Below are 14,425 nucleotides of genomic sequence, written 5' to 3' on the forward strand. Positions count from 1 at the left end.
TTTGTCGAAAATCAAACACATTCAACTCTTTTCTTGAGGGCAATACGTATAGTGCCTTCGGAAAGTATTCAGACCCCTTCACTTTTTCCACATTTTTACAGAAATACCTCATGTACATAGGTATTCAGACCCTTTGCTATGACACTCTTAAAATTAGCTAAAATGCAAAAACGTCATCAACAAATCACTCAATAATCACTCAAATCACTCAATAACGCGAGGAAAATAGTTCATGTAATTTTGGAATTAATATCTTTGTTTTTATAGGGTCTCTGATTTGCATAGGAATCAATTACACACTGTGTGGATCAGGTTGTCATTCCAAACTGAGCAAATGGAGAGGAACAAAACTGCTCAGGAATGCGACCCTGAGGCCTGGGGATACTTACAAAAATCTATAAAGTTGAATGGTGGAGAGGAAAAAGCACAGTCGATAGGACAACATCTCAGTCACTCTACAAAATTGGTCTATAACCAAGTGGCCAAAAAAAATCTCTTAATGGAAAATAATCTATTTCATAACCATAATTGTGTTTGCAACAATGAATTCAAGTGATACAGCAAAGAAAGGGGCTGGAAATGTGTTTATTTGGTTTTACTACAAAGCATTACGTTTTGTAGTGCAAATCCAGCACATGCAATGCAGTTTCCGCACCATCTCTCGTGTGAAGTATAGTGGTAGCTGCATCAAGTTATAGGTATGTTTGCCACTAGCAGGGACTGGGGAGTTTGTCAGAATCAAGAGAAAATTATGAAATTTGCTGAGTTGGTAGTGACATCCTAATCTCCACAGTGTGTAATTGATTCCTATGCAAATCAGAGACCCTATAAAACCAGAGATATTAATTCCAAAATTAGATGAACTATTATCCTTGCATTAAGATGGACTCAATTCAACTTATGTGTGGATTGATGGCAAATTCTTTTAATTTAATTTAAAAAAAGTTAAATTAAATTCAGTATATAATACAACAAAATGTGGAAAAAGTGAAGGGGTCTGAATACTTTCGAACGGAAAAGACAGACAGATTTCCTGCAAACCAGTGAAACGCCTCATTGATTTGACAGAGCAATCATGGTTAACTACCGCTACTAGGTGTAGCGTAAAATAGGCAAATCTCAGTTTTTGACTGAACTCAAAAATGCTAGGTGACAGAGCAGTACCCACACATAGTTTAAATATCATAGTAATTAAAACAAGTAGCAGTAGTAGCGACTAGTAAATTGCAATATGTTTCCAACAGGTGTCCATGTTATATGAGCATTTTATAAGTGGGGAGTGAGGTGCAGTTCAGCAGTTTGGCCAGAAGATGGAAGCAGATGTCAGAGAATATGCACACTGGTTCACGGAAGTGTGCGGATATCGGCTGTGAATGTACATCCTTTCATGCATTAATGCGTTTATAAAACGGTGTGTGTGTGTGGGGAGGGGGGGGGGGTTGGAGGGGTGTTCATGTCGAGGTCATTCAGAGGACAGACTATACTTACGTATACAATATGTGAGTGGGTGAGTGGTCTGGGGGAAACTCCTTGGATCTAGAGTTCAACTGGTGGAGTTTTACATACTGAACAAAAACAGAAGGATCCAGAGGAACAGATGGTGGAACATATACTGTCTATCCAGTCTATATTGATCATTACCCACCAGCGGAAGTCTTATACTACAGTCTTTTGGATGAAACTATTATTTTAGTCCCGTCTTGGCTGTTCTTGGGGCAGTTCTTCAGGCTGTTGATGGAGTCTGGTTGTACCCTTTCCAGCTCCACCGCCTGCCCGCCCTCGGGGGTCTGATCCTGGGCCGAAGGGTCATAGGGGAGCCCCTTCTCTGGATGGTGGACCTCGATGAGCAGCTCGTAGATCAGAGTGCCCACCAGCGCACCAACACAGGTGGCCACTAGGGGCACCCACCACCACCCGTCTCCCGCCCTAGAAAGAGAGAGAGAGAGAAAGAAGTAGTGTAGAGTACACTTGTGAATACAAGTAGTATATACTAGCCAATTATTATCCAATGAAATTCTTGCTCCAGCTTAAGCACATATTAAAACCCCAAATTCTGATTATCTATAGGGCTATACATACAGTACCCAACTAAAACAAATTTAAAGAAGCACTTGAGTTTGGTTAAGTACTCAATATTTTATATCAGCCTAGACTCACTTGAAGATGTCGCCTCCCCAGCCACACACACACACACACACACACACATACAGTACAGTACAAACACACACTCACCTGAAGACATTGTCCCCCCAGCCAGCCATGTAGGTGAACAGCCTGGGCCCGATGTCCCTGGCTGGGTTAAGGGCATAGCCGCTGTTGGAGCCCATGGAGACCCCTATGACCAGGACCACAGCCCCCACAAGGACAGGCTCCAGGCCAGCGGGGGCCGGGGTGTTCCTGACGTCTCCCAGAGCCAGCACACACACCAGCAGGGCTGCTGTGCCTACCACCTGGAGGTCATCATGTCCAGTATCATAATGTATCATATGCCATTTATCTTTGATCCAAAGCAACTTACAGTACAGTGAGGGCATACTTTACATCATATACTGAGAGGTCATTCTACCCCTCCGCCCCCCACCCATAGGCTGAGGCAGTCAGCAGGGTGTGTGTGTGTGTGTGTGTGTGTGGTTATAGGCTCTCCCACAGGCTGAGGTAGTCAGCAGGATAGCTAGAGAAGGTTATGTGTGTGTGTATGTGTGTGTGTGTGTGTGTGTGTGTGTGTGTGTGTGTGTGTGTGTGTGTGTGTGTAACCCCCCTAAAGTGAATTCAGGTGGTAGTTATGGTAGTTGTGGTCCTCTGTGGCTCAGTTGGTAGAGGATGACGCTAATAACACTTAGGTTGTGGGTTTGTTTCCTGCTGGGACCATATATACTGAAATGTATGCACTCACTGCAATGTAAGTTGCTTTAGATAAAAGCATCAGCTAAATGGCATATATAATAATATATATATATCTAAAATATTATACAGGCTCTGACCTGGTCCACAACGCCCCCCCACAGGCTGAGGTAGTCTGCAGGGTAGGTGGAGAAGATCCCTGCTGTGGCCGTAGCACCAGTCACTGTCAGGTTACCAGCACTGTAGAACTGTATAGCATCTGTGTATGCCAACGCACACATGCACGCACGCACGCACACACACACACACACACGCATGCACAGTAGATTATGTCCCAGCCATGACTACCATTGCCTATTCTACATACAGTAGTATTATTACACTACACTACACTTACAGTAACTTACAGTAACACTAGATGATCACGCTTCCATACCGTAGTACTGCAGGTAAACAGTGGCTGCGGCCAGAAAGGCCCCCAATATTTGAAAGAAGACATAGAAAGGCAGGCGTGTCCACGGATGCCTGCCCAGAAAGCAGAGGCTCAAAGACACAGCCGGGTTCAGGTGTGCACCTTAGAGAGAATAACACAAACTTATTGCGACAAAAACATTATTAATGAATGTATCCATTACTCATGTCTCAGACGTCTCCCTCATCCATGCTGTGTAACTCACATTAGAGGTAGACTTTTACCTGACACTCCATGGGAGATGTAGACCCCAAAGGTGGTCCCCAGAGCAAAACCCAGATTGATTGACAGGTAGTGACCTTTGCTGTCCCTGGAGGTCGTCACCTGGGCAACGGAGCCGCATCCGAACAGCTGCAGTCACAAAACACAAGGTCTTGAATAACAGCATGGCAGAGGGTGGCCGGGCGCCCCCATATCAAATCAGATACACCCCCTACAACCCCCCACCCCCCAGAGGTTTCAATATAATCGATTTGAAGGGAGAACAAATAGCTGGTGTGTGTGTGTGTGTGTGTGTGTGTGTGTGTGTGTGTGTGTGTGTGTGTGTGGTACAATAATTTCCATCTCGATGTGTGAAATATGTCAAAATAATCTACTTTGGGCACCCCCCAAGAGTCAAAAGTGTTATGGCAACCTTGCACTAGAGTTGCATTAGAAGAGTGGGATAGCTACGTGGGTTGAGTATGGAACCTCAGCTCAAATAAGAAACATCATCATGACATTAAAATCTCCTATTGGTCTACACTGAAATACTTCATCTTAAAATGCCCATTGATTTCACAAGCTGGACTGGTGGAGATATTCCAGTAATGGCAGATATTACATGTAATTGAATCCAGTTGTCATACTGTATAGTCGAATATTCAAAAGACACGACCAATCTGGATAAGAGACCTGGCCACGGATCTGCCTTAATGATGACGTCACAGTCTTTACAGTCCCCTGTTCTGTGGAAGTGTACTGCTTTATGATTCGAGATATAATTGTTATTGTCCTGGCAGGTGAAACGGTCATTAATCTCAAGGCTGAGAGTGCACTGAAGCACAACAAACGCTCAGAACGCTGCAAATAGCAAAGTACAAACATCACTCTCTTTTCCAAATGACACGCATCAATCTTCAGAGTGTAGAACCGCCTCTCACACCTCCCCTTCCCTGTCTCTGCCTCCCTCCCTCCCTCCCTCCCTCCCTCCCTCTGAGGGCCCAGGGCTCAAAGTCCTTGGTTAGTTATTGCGAAGATCCACTAATTACTCTGTATGTCAGCAACACAAGAGAGCTTTCTGAAGGCTTGTGTCCTTGTGTGTCTTGATCGAGGAAGATATGACAAGACAGAGAAGAGCTGGATGAGTTGTGAATAGTGTACAATGGAACATTCAAGGTAGAGTGAATCATTAAAGTATGAGGAATGAGTATGAATCGGGAGGCTGGTGGAGGTAGAAATCGGAGGACGGCCTCATTAAAATGCATGGAACAGAATGAGAAATGGTATCAAACACACCCCTGAGTCAGACAACCTGTAACAGGACTAACAACATGAGAGCTTCCAATAGTAAAAAAGTAATAGCCATTACTGTTATCAAGTTATGAAGTCATAGTACATCTTGCATTGCTGTTGTGATTTAACAGTAATGACCAGCATGGTATGTTGTTTTGTGCTTGTCTTGACACTTTCACTGTACTTTGACAGATGGGCAGATCAGACAAGGCTAACATGCTAATAGAAACAAGAGTAAGCTACAGGTAGACAGGTAATCCAGGTAGACGCATCATTACAAGACTTCAACTGCAAAGCCAAAACCTCTCTCACCTTCCAATCATAGTAACTGTCCAATAAGCAAAACAAAGAAACTGCCAACTGCCCCAAACCAAACCAAATCAAACTGTATTTATATAGCTTATTTCATACAGAAATCCAATTCTGACACTCACAATCATGATGTAGATGCCCAGACATTCGGCAAGACACTCCCTGAGGAGGCTACTCCTGATGCGACATCTCCCCAACAGCCTGTCCATCCCTGGGGGGTACGGTGGAGCGCCCAACAGCCCGCCTGGAAGATGATTAGCCTGTCCTTATTAGCACTGCAGTACCTAACCTGAACAGTCAACGCTCAAGTTTACCATTAACATGTTCACTGAGGTCTGCACTTTCATACCTGCAATCCTCTAGTACGTCTCTCACTTTATGGCTGAGGTGTGTGTGTGTGTGTGTGTGTGTGTGTGTGTGTGTGTGTGTGTGTGTGTGTGTGTGTGTGTGTGTGCGCAAGCTCACACACATGCGCATGCAAGCACAGACACACACACGGACACACACACTCTAAGTGAAGTGATATAAACAGTGGGATCACAACTAGAAATACAGCCCAAGGATTTGCAACTAAAATGTGCTTGAACCTTTGACAGCAGTCTTCGTTCCCTGTGTTCTGTGGGCTGGTGGTGAGCACATGAGAGGGTTTAACCACCGATGACTTTCAAATGATACACATATTTCAAACCGGCATTTATTAAAACTTGAAATTTACAAAAAAATCATATGAAAAGCACATTTTCCAGTTATCCACCATTGTTCATTTAATCCATTGGGAGAAAACATACATTCAACAGAGACTCCCAGACATCAACTCAAAATTCTGAGCACCACATTGTGGAACCCCTTTCCTCTGGTTCCACCCGGTTAGAACCGTGGCACACTTCCACTCCATTCTGTGTGATTGTGGCCAGGTTCTCAGCGGTCTTGTCCTGTGGGTCGTTGGTTCTGCTCAGGTCCGGTTCATCCTTGGGGTCGGGCAAGTGCCATTGGATGAAGACCAGGTAGAGCCCTGTCCCAAGGACTGCCCCCACCATGGGTGCCACGAGGGGCACCCAGAACCAGTAGTTGTAGCACCTGGAATGGGGAGGGAGGGAGGGAGGAAGAGAGAGAGAGAGAGAGAGAGAGAGAGAGGGAGGCAGAGAGTGAGAGACAGAGAGACACTTTAGCGACCCTTTAGGCCTCTCCAATATCTCACCCACTACACCCCACTACCCCCCCCCCCCCTTTATTCCAGACACTTACGTGAAGACCTCTGTCCCCCACCCTGCTGTCAGGGTGAGGAGGCGGGGCCCCAGGTCCCGGGCGGGGTTGATCCCCCCGCCACAGTTGGAAGACATGGACATGGACACACCCATGAGCACCGCGGCCGTCATGGGGGGCACCAGGTCAGCGGGGGCCGGACTGTTGCGCCGGTCGTCCAGGGGCAGGAAGCACAGCATCACCATCCCTGTTCCCACCATCTAGAGAGAGACGAGGGCACACACAGATCTGAACTACAACTCCCATGACCATCCCTGTTCCCACCATCTGGAGAGAGACGAGGACGTGCATAGTTCTGGACTACAACTCCCATGACCACTTCCCTCCCTCCTACCTGGTCGAAGAAGGCGCTTCCCACAGAGAGGAACTCTGATGGGTAGGTGGCAAAGATGGAGGCTGTTTCATTAGGACCATACACGGTCAGGACACCTCCACTATAGGCCATTATCGCGTCTGGATGGAGGGACGAAGAGAGAGAGAGGCACACACACACACACACACACACACACACACACACACACAGAGAGAGAGAGAGAGAGAGAGAGAGACAGACAATTTAGTGACCCTTTAGGCCTCTCCAACATCTCACTCACTGCATTTTAACACCGTGCTTGCTCTGACATATCTATTCTAACATATGTATGTTTTACTTGAACATACATTGGAACATGGAATCCATAGCACGTGTGTTTGCATACACAGCCAAACTGGCCTAAATGAGGGACATTTGGATGAGGGTTAGCGTAGCATCATCAGCCCCACCGTAGTACATGAGGTAGACGACTGCAGCAGCTATGTAGGCACCCAGCAGCTGAGACAGGCAGTAGGGCAGCAGCATGGCCCAGGGAAGCCTCCCCAGCACACAGCAACTCAGAGACACGGCTGGGTTCAGGTGGGCTCCTGGGAGGGAGGAGGGAGGAGGGGAGGGAGGAGGGAGAGGGACGGAGGATAAGATAAGATAAGACAGAAAAGAAATGATGTGTCCACAAATCTAATCTCATAAACAAGCCGTGCCTGTCCTTGGCTATCTATGATGTTATAACGTTATTGGATTGGTCGAAGAGGAGGATATGTTCCCACACCGTCTACTTTACAGTACATCATATCAAATCCAAACATCACATCAATAAAAGCATATGGGTACATGATAACCTCGACGTGGGGAATGGGGAAAGGCAGCGGGGGGGGGGGGGGGGATTTGCTAAAGGGGCAACCGTACAGTGTGAAGTATGCATAATCCTAATTCAATTAATCTTAGATCGACCACACTCTGAAGGAGCTTCTGCAAACCAAAACGTCAGTGATTAAATGCGTTGATTGTTGCGTGGTGTTTCTGTATTTCAGTTTCAACTTAAAACCCAACAGAGATCATTTGAAGTCATAATAACAAGTATGTGGATAGTTGTTGTTGTTGTTGTTGTTGAGTGTTACCGGAGATGCCCCGGCCCAGGTACATGGCGCTCATGACGCCCACAGAGAAGGCCATGTTGACAGAGAGGTACTGGCCCTTGGCCCCCCGTGTGGTCTTCACCTGGGCTATCGCTGCACAGCCAAACATCTGAGAGGGGGGGGGGGGGGGGGGCGGGGGAGGAGAGAGAAAGGGAGAGAGAGGAAGGGGAGATGGAGGAATAGAGAGGAGGGGAGAGAGAAAGCGAGAATGAAGGGGGAAAAAAGGTACAGTGGGACAGTGCCTTTGGAAAGTATTCAGACCCCTTCACTTTTTCCACATTTTGTTGTGTTATAGACTCAATTTAAAATGGATTAAATTAAAAGAATTTGCCATCAATCCACACACAATACCCCAGAATGACAAAGTGAAAACAGGTTTTTAGAAATGTCAGTAAATTTATTAAAATTGAAATACCTGTGTGCATAAGTATTCAGACCCTTTGCTATGACACTCATAAAATTATCTAAAATGAAAAAATGTCATCAACGAATCACTCAATAAGTTGAATTGAGTCCATCTTAATGCAAGGATAATAGTTCATGTAATTTTGGAATTAATATATTTGTTGTCATAGGGTCTCTGATTTGCATAGGAATCAATTATACACTGTGTAGATTAGGATGTCCAAATTTAAAATCCATTTTAAATTGAGTCTATAACACAACAAAATGTGGAAAAAGTGAAGGGGTCTGAATACTTTCCGAAGGCACTGTATGTGGGAGAAAGGTGTTCCAAGGTCAAGTACAATCACCATCAGTGCATACCAAACTTTTTACACACACTATATCAGTGATCATGAGTGAATGAAGGATGAGGAGAAACTGAGATGAAAAAGTTGAATAAATACTCACCAGAAGGATAAAGGTTCCTAAGAGCTCGCTCATACACCCCCTGGCCAATGTGTTCCTCACCCTCAGTCTCCTCTTCAGAGCCTCCATCCTGCCGACCTCCCTGACTATCTACTGCAATCTGTCCCACAATTGACCGGCTCAATCTAATGTCTTTATTTCCTAATCGCCCAACTTGATCACCTTCCTCTGTCTCCGACTGTCCCCTCTCTGGACGCCTCTGTGTTCTATCCCCCGCTTCAGCTCCTGTCTGATCCGGTTCAGTGTTTGGTCCAATCTGTGTCTTGATGCCCCCTTCTACGTCCTCGATAAGTAGGTCACTGGTAAACACCAGCAACAAATATGCAATGCTGCAAGATAAACTTGCAGGAGGACAATTGACACAGTATTGAAATAGTATCAAGACAGAGGGGGGTGAGGTCAAGCCAAATGAATGTAGCCTAAAGTCTGCATGTTTTTCCAAACGCTGTGGATTCCGCTTATAATGGAACAGATAAACAGTGGTCAAGGTTGTTAATCATGCTGCCTGATTATAGTTGCATATCTGCACTGATCCAAGATTTATGTCATCTACCAATCTCTGTCATTTGTCTATGAACACATATGGCATCAAGTACATTTTGGGTTGAGAAGAAATTTGCGTCGAGAAGAAATTTGCGTCCAGCCAATAGAAGCATCTGGATAGGAAGAACAGCCGTCTTTGGCCATTCACAAACTAACATCAGGTAGCTAGCGTTTGTCTTTGAGGAGATAGTTGACATATTTACTGTAGGAGTACATCAGGCGAGGCTGGTGGAGGTAGACATCGGAGGAGGGCTCATTGTAATGCATGGCCATGTAATGCATGCGTGTTTGATTCCATTCCTCATTCCATTCATTACAATGAGCACGTCCTCCGATTTCAACCCCCACCAGCCTCCCCTGGAGTACATGTAGCAATACTTTGGTAGAAGGAAGGTCAAAAACCTTCAAAACAGATTGTTTGTTAAAAGAAAATTACAAAAGTTTAAATTCTGTGGGGAAGTATCTTTCTTATCTTCTGTACCTCAAAATCAAATTCAAAAACACTTAAACAGTTAATGGATGGAGATGGGGCAAACTGAACCATACACAATGGTACAACAGAATAACTGGACTTCGATAGGTTTTAGAAAATCTGTCAAAAGCTCCACACATCAATGTAAATATATTAAACTCTTTATTTATCAGTCATAAACTCAAAGTGCACAATCTGAAAAGGACATTACAAAAATAAAATGTACATACTGAGAGAGGGAGATTTCTAATCCTGATGTGTGCTGGGTTCATTTCGCTAAATCACCATTCAACAGGGTTTGCTGCTATGTCTATACGTGGGAATGACACTGAGCATTTTTGTTCAATGAAGTTAAAATGGCAAATCTTTTTTTTTTGGCAATCATAGTTGACATCGTCTCTAACTCTGGACAAGCTGTATCAACAACAGAGTTCATACAATCCTAACTGAATACTGACGCTCAATCCTATGCAGAAGCTCACTACAGCTTTGGAGAAAAAAAAAAAAACTAAAGCTAGACACTGAAATAATTGACATTTCATGTACTTTTGAGCTCCAAATCACATCCAAACAGGAGAGGTAGAAATCGGAAGACGGGCTCATTGTAATACATGGAATGGAATTGGAACACACGTGTTTGATACCATTCCATTCATTACACTGAGCCCGTCCTCCGATTTCTACTTCCACCAGCCTCCCCTGGTGTAGTTAATCCAATCCGTAGGCTCTTCACCTCCCAGGGCCCCCGAAGAACTTGGAGAACATGGAGAGCTCATCGTGCATATTTGAAAAGGGCCGTGGGCCACCTGGAGAGGAAGAGAGCCAAGAATAAGGTCTATTATATTCAATACATTCTATTGTAGCTCCATTATAGGGGGGCAGGGCTACGCGAAGCCCATAGATCGCGTCATTCACCGGCAGCCCACAAATCAACCGGCCCATACACCAGCCCCGCAGCCCACAGATTGGGCGACATTATTCACCCTTGGCATTAAATGAGTTAAGTATCACTGAACTGTCAATAGGATGAATTACTGAATTAAATGGGGCATCACTTAGGGTTAGTAGTAACGAACTAGGTAGGCAACTAACTAATTAATTAACTAACCAGGTAAAAGTGTCCCAGGTTGATCCTGTGGTCCCGCCAGGCTCCCCTGGCCTCCTGAGCGCGTCACTGTGGTCTCCTCGTTCCCCTGGCCGTCTCGGACGGTGCGCCTCTCCTCAACACTCTACCGAACACATAGAACAACACAAATAAGACTATTATAGAGAGAGACACTCTAAAAGGGGTTTGTTGCCAATTCTGGATGACAGGGAACGTGTTCGGTGAGGACACATCACCCAAGTCCAACATCTAGTTTTCCTATCCAACATTGTATTTGATTGAACCTTTGTTTATCCAGAGAGATCATTTGAGAGCCGAGTTCTCAAGTGAGTGCCCCATATCTCCCTTACCCCGTCAGGCTTCACTACTTTGGTGACAGAGACGGACTGGAAGAAAGAGCGCATCTTTGGCTGGGTGGGAGGCTGAGCAGCTGGAGAAGACAGAATCTGATCCAACCCCCCAGAGGAGACTTGAGAGTCCAGATCTAAGGAGGAGAGCACAGGAGGTATGAAAACACAGAACAGAGAGACAGAGACAGGGTAACACTCTAGAGAAGGCTGAACATACACAACCATCTAATCTGATGAATGATCAAATGACAGACGGTCATTGATGAGAGTTTGTTATGAATAGACTTTTATGTGTTCCGTCTGAACCCAATCATTAAGTATTTCCAGAACAAACAATGAATACAGTGGCAAACATAAAACGGCAAACACTGGTTAAATAGTAGCAGTTGTTAAACTTGGGTAGCAGTGGAGGCAGAAATTGGAGGACGGGCTCATGGTAATGCACGGAATGGAATGGTATGAGGAATGGCATCGTTACCATTCTGCATTCCATTTATGATGATGCAATTTCTACCTCCAGCAGCCTCCACTGTTGGGTAGCATATCTTCAGAGGTCTTTTTACCTCTGTCCCCTCTCTGTTCCTCTTGACCCTGTTGAAGCCCTCCTCTCCAAATATCGCTGAACTGAAAGGGACAGACAAAGATGACGAGACATAGTAAAAGAGGAAACATGACAAAAACAAACAGCACCTATCTGCAGCAGGGGAGGGTGGTGGAGGTAGAAATCGGATGACGCATGGAATGGAATGAGGAATGGTATCAAACACACATGCATTACAATGAGCCAGTCTACCGATTTCTACCTCCACCAGCCTCCCCTGATCTGCAGGACCTGCATCTCAACAACAAGCCATATTTGAAATCAGTAATTGCGAATACTCCAAGGGTGTGTGTGTGTGTGTGTGTGTGTGTGGGGGGGGGGGGGGGCGGGCACCTTGGAAAAGGGGGTCCATCGATGGAACGGCGTGTCTGGCAAATGTGGGGCCGCGGAGGGGCCATCGTTTCTGGGGTCTCTTGGTGGTCCGCCTGGGGATTTCAACATGAAGTCCCTTAAGGAGTTCCCACTGGATCCTCCTGCTCCCCCACCCCTCTCTGGCCTGTCCTGGAGAGGGGGTGGCTGGGTACTGGGTAGGAAACCTGGGTAGGAAGGCGGGGGGGGGGGGGGGAGCGCACCGACAAGAGATGACAATCAGATGTTTATAGCAAACAGCAGTCAAAAACTATAAAGTAAGCCACAAACCCAGCTCCCAGTTAGATAAACCAGTAATAAGGCCAACCTTTCTTTTGGCCTAACACAGATGTTGTTGCATGCATACATTCTTTTTGAAAGGGAAACTAATTCACACCATCCCCAGTTATATCCACTTGCTGGAGCAGTGTCTGAGGGATGAATGACAGTGTTGAGGGTATTCATGAATGGTCAGGTGGTGGTGGTCTTACCAAAGTGTCCTGCCCCAGGCTGGCCCTCCCAGCGCCCCAGCTGTGAGACAATCTCTTCCATCTCCCTGAAGACCTGCCCGAACACCTCAGGCTCCTGGAGCCTCACCCCATTGGGGCCCAGGCTGAACCCAAACCTCCAGGCGTCGTCAAACGGGTCCTGCTGAGCTCCCTGGTAACCACCATAGTGGACCCCATCTTCTTCGTCATCCTCATCATCATCGTCATCATCATGGGTCATGCCATCGAAAAAGGGGTCCCTGCTTGCGAGATCAGCAATCAAAGGGGACAACACTGTCACTTTTCGCTCTGTAAATACTGCTAAGCTGTGATGCTTTGGAAGACCAGACTCTGAAGTTACCCCACTGAAGTTGAGATTTAAAACGGTGAGGGTTAGTGTTTAAGGAAGGGTCATCCCAAGGATCCCACTTAGAATCTACCCTTCTCCCTCATCATTCATGTCTACCACCAGCCAGGCCTTGCTGGGAATTTTGATAACACTGACAGACACTTACACGTCTATAGCCCCACCCTCAGGTCTTCTGGGCAAACGCCCAGGGAGTTAGTAAGCTAGCTGCCTAGAAGTACCAATATTTTTCTTTTATATCTTGTTCATACCAGGTAAATCATCTACGTAAGTAGAGAATGTACCTTTTAAGTTTTAGCAGGAGTCACTGGCTGCGATATTGCAGAGCCAAGTATTTTGCAGGCTTAGCCACAGTTAGCCAATAAGTTTGCTAGCAACAACACTAACTGACATCTGTGTTGCTGTGTTTCTTTATGTAACTAGCTGTAATACATCTCACCTTCGGCCTTCCCCGCGGTAGTGGCCTCCAGGTACCCCGAAAAATCCACGAAATAAATCAAATACGTTCATTTATGGACAACTTTCGATTTAAAGCCCGTTCATGCTAAGCTAGCAGCACAAATGTCAACACTGTCTGCAGTAAATTGCTCGACGTTTCGCTGAAAAGTGACGCAACCAGAAGGTTCAGGAAAATGTACCGTAATGTAGAGAGATGATGCACACAACTTAAATGACATCTTTGCTTCTTGTTTGACATTCTACTAACTATCTTAACAAAACATGGCTTCATATTTTTCCCAATAATATTATCGTTCTATGATGACCATGCTGCACATAAGGTTTCACACGAGATTTTTTTAAATAAAAAAAATCACTTGCCAAATTAGATGAGGAGTACATGTAACCGCACTGTTCTCAATTAAATTGCAAAGTTTCACTTTCGAAGCGGCACTTCACCTGTGTGTTCTGTCCGTGTCAGGTTTGTAGTATGCAGCCATTACACGAGGGGTGTTGACAGGATATGGAGGTCTGTGGAGGATTGAGGGAGGTAGAGAGGCTGACAGAGTACCAAATGGATCATGGCTGAGTTTTGGGATCAGGCTTCTATGATGGGAGGAAAACAGGTGGCGAGAGGTTACCCTCTCGAAACGGGTAAGGCCCCTGTTATTGGGATTAGAGCTATGACTGGGGAAGCTTCCTACATTCCGAGAGAATATATGACTATAACCATTAGATAAACTGGGATGGGGACGTCCATGGCCGGATTTGTAGGCAGAACCATGGTTGTATGCTCTAGTAGGGTCCCCTCGACCATCTCTTGGTAGTATGTTTCTGGTCCAAGGATCCATGTAATAACCACCAAGAGACCGCTCACCAGAATGGCCGATTCTGATGGCTGATGGGATTATCAATGACAGAAATATGACAACAATTAGTCATTTGATTTGAAACATCATCCATGTTGATGAGGAAAAACACTTATATGCCATGTGCTGGGATGTACGATGGT

At 45.6% G+C, this 14,425-nt stretch overlaps 3 protein-coding genes across 4 annotated transcripts; all 3 read right to left on the reverse strand.

Moving 5' to 3' along the window:
• Positions 1 to 1,661: 1,661 nt before the first annotated feature.
• Positions 1,662 to 5,328, reverse strand: aqp10b (aquaporin 10b; the record flags this gene model as incomplete). Its single annotated transcript, XM_083685021.1, has 6 exons — positions 1,662 to 1,926; positions 2,233 to 2,450; positions 2,982 to 3,100; positions 3,278 to 3,415; positions 3,538 to 3,664; positions 5,242 to 5,328. 6 exons carry the CDS (start codon positions 5,326 to 5,328, stop codon positions 1,662 to 1,664), a joined length of 954 nt encoding a protein of 317 aa, XP_083541147.1.
• Positions 5,329 to 5,934: 606 nt separating this feature from the next.
• On the reverse strand, positions 5,935 to 8,770 carry LOC310815287 (aquaporin-10-like; the record flags this gene model as incomplete). The annotated part of the gene is made up of 6 exons (XM_083685022.1): positions 5,935 to 6,196; positions 6,365 to 6,582; positions 6,717 to 6,835; positions 7,145 to 7,282; positions 7,814 to 7,940; positions 8,684 to 8,770. 6 exons carry the CDS (start codon positions 8,768 to 8,770, stop codon positions 5,935 to 5,937), a joined length of 951 nt encoding a protein of 316 aa, XP_083541148.1.
• A 1,102-nt stretch (positions 8,771 to 9,872) lies between these two features.
• Positions 9,873 to 13,558, reverse strand: hax1 (HCLS1 associated protein X-1). 2 transcript variants are annotated; one of them, XM_083685465.1, is made up of 7 exons: positions 13,415 to 13,558; positions 12,612 to 12,868; positions 12,106 to 12,308; positions 11,735 to 11,795; positions 11,172 to 11,305; positions 10,825 to 10,945; positions 9,873 to 10,522 (listed from the first exon to the last, which is right to left on the reverse strand). In XM_083685465.1, exons 1-7 carry the CDS (start codon positions 13,483 to 13,485, stop codon positions 10,446 to 10,448), a joined length of 924 nt encoding a protein of 307 aa, XP_083541591.1. In that variant the 5' UTR covers positions 13,486 to 13,558; the 3' UTR covers positions 9,873 to 10,445. The 2 variants fall into 2 exon arrangements, with proteins under 2 accessions (XP_083541591.1, XP_083541590.1); XM_083685464.1 differs by having other exon boundaries at positions 12,612 to 12,871.
• Positions 13,559 to 14,425: the final 867 nt, after the last annotated feature.

The sequence above is a fragment of the Argentina silus genome, assembly GCF_951799395.1.
Source record: "Argentina silus genome assembly, chromosome: 14".
NCBI lineage: Eukaryota > Metazoa > Chordata > Actinopteri > Argentiniformes > Argentinidae > Argentina > Argentina silus.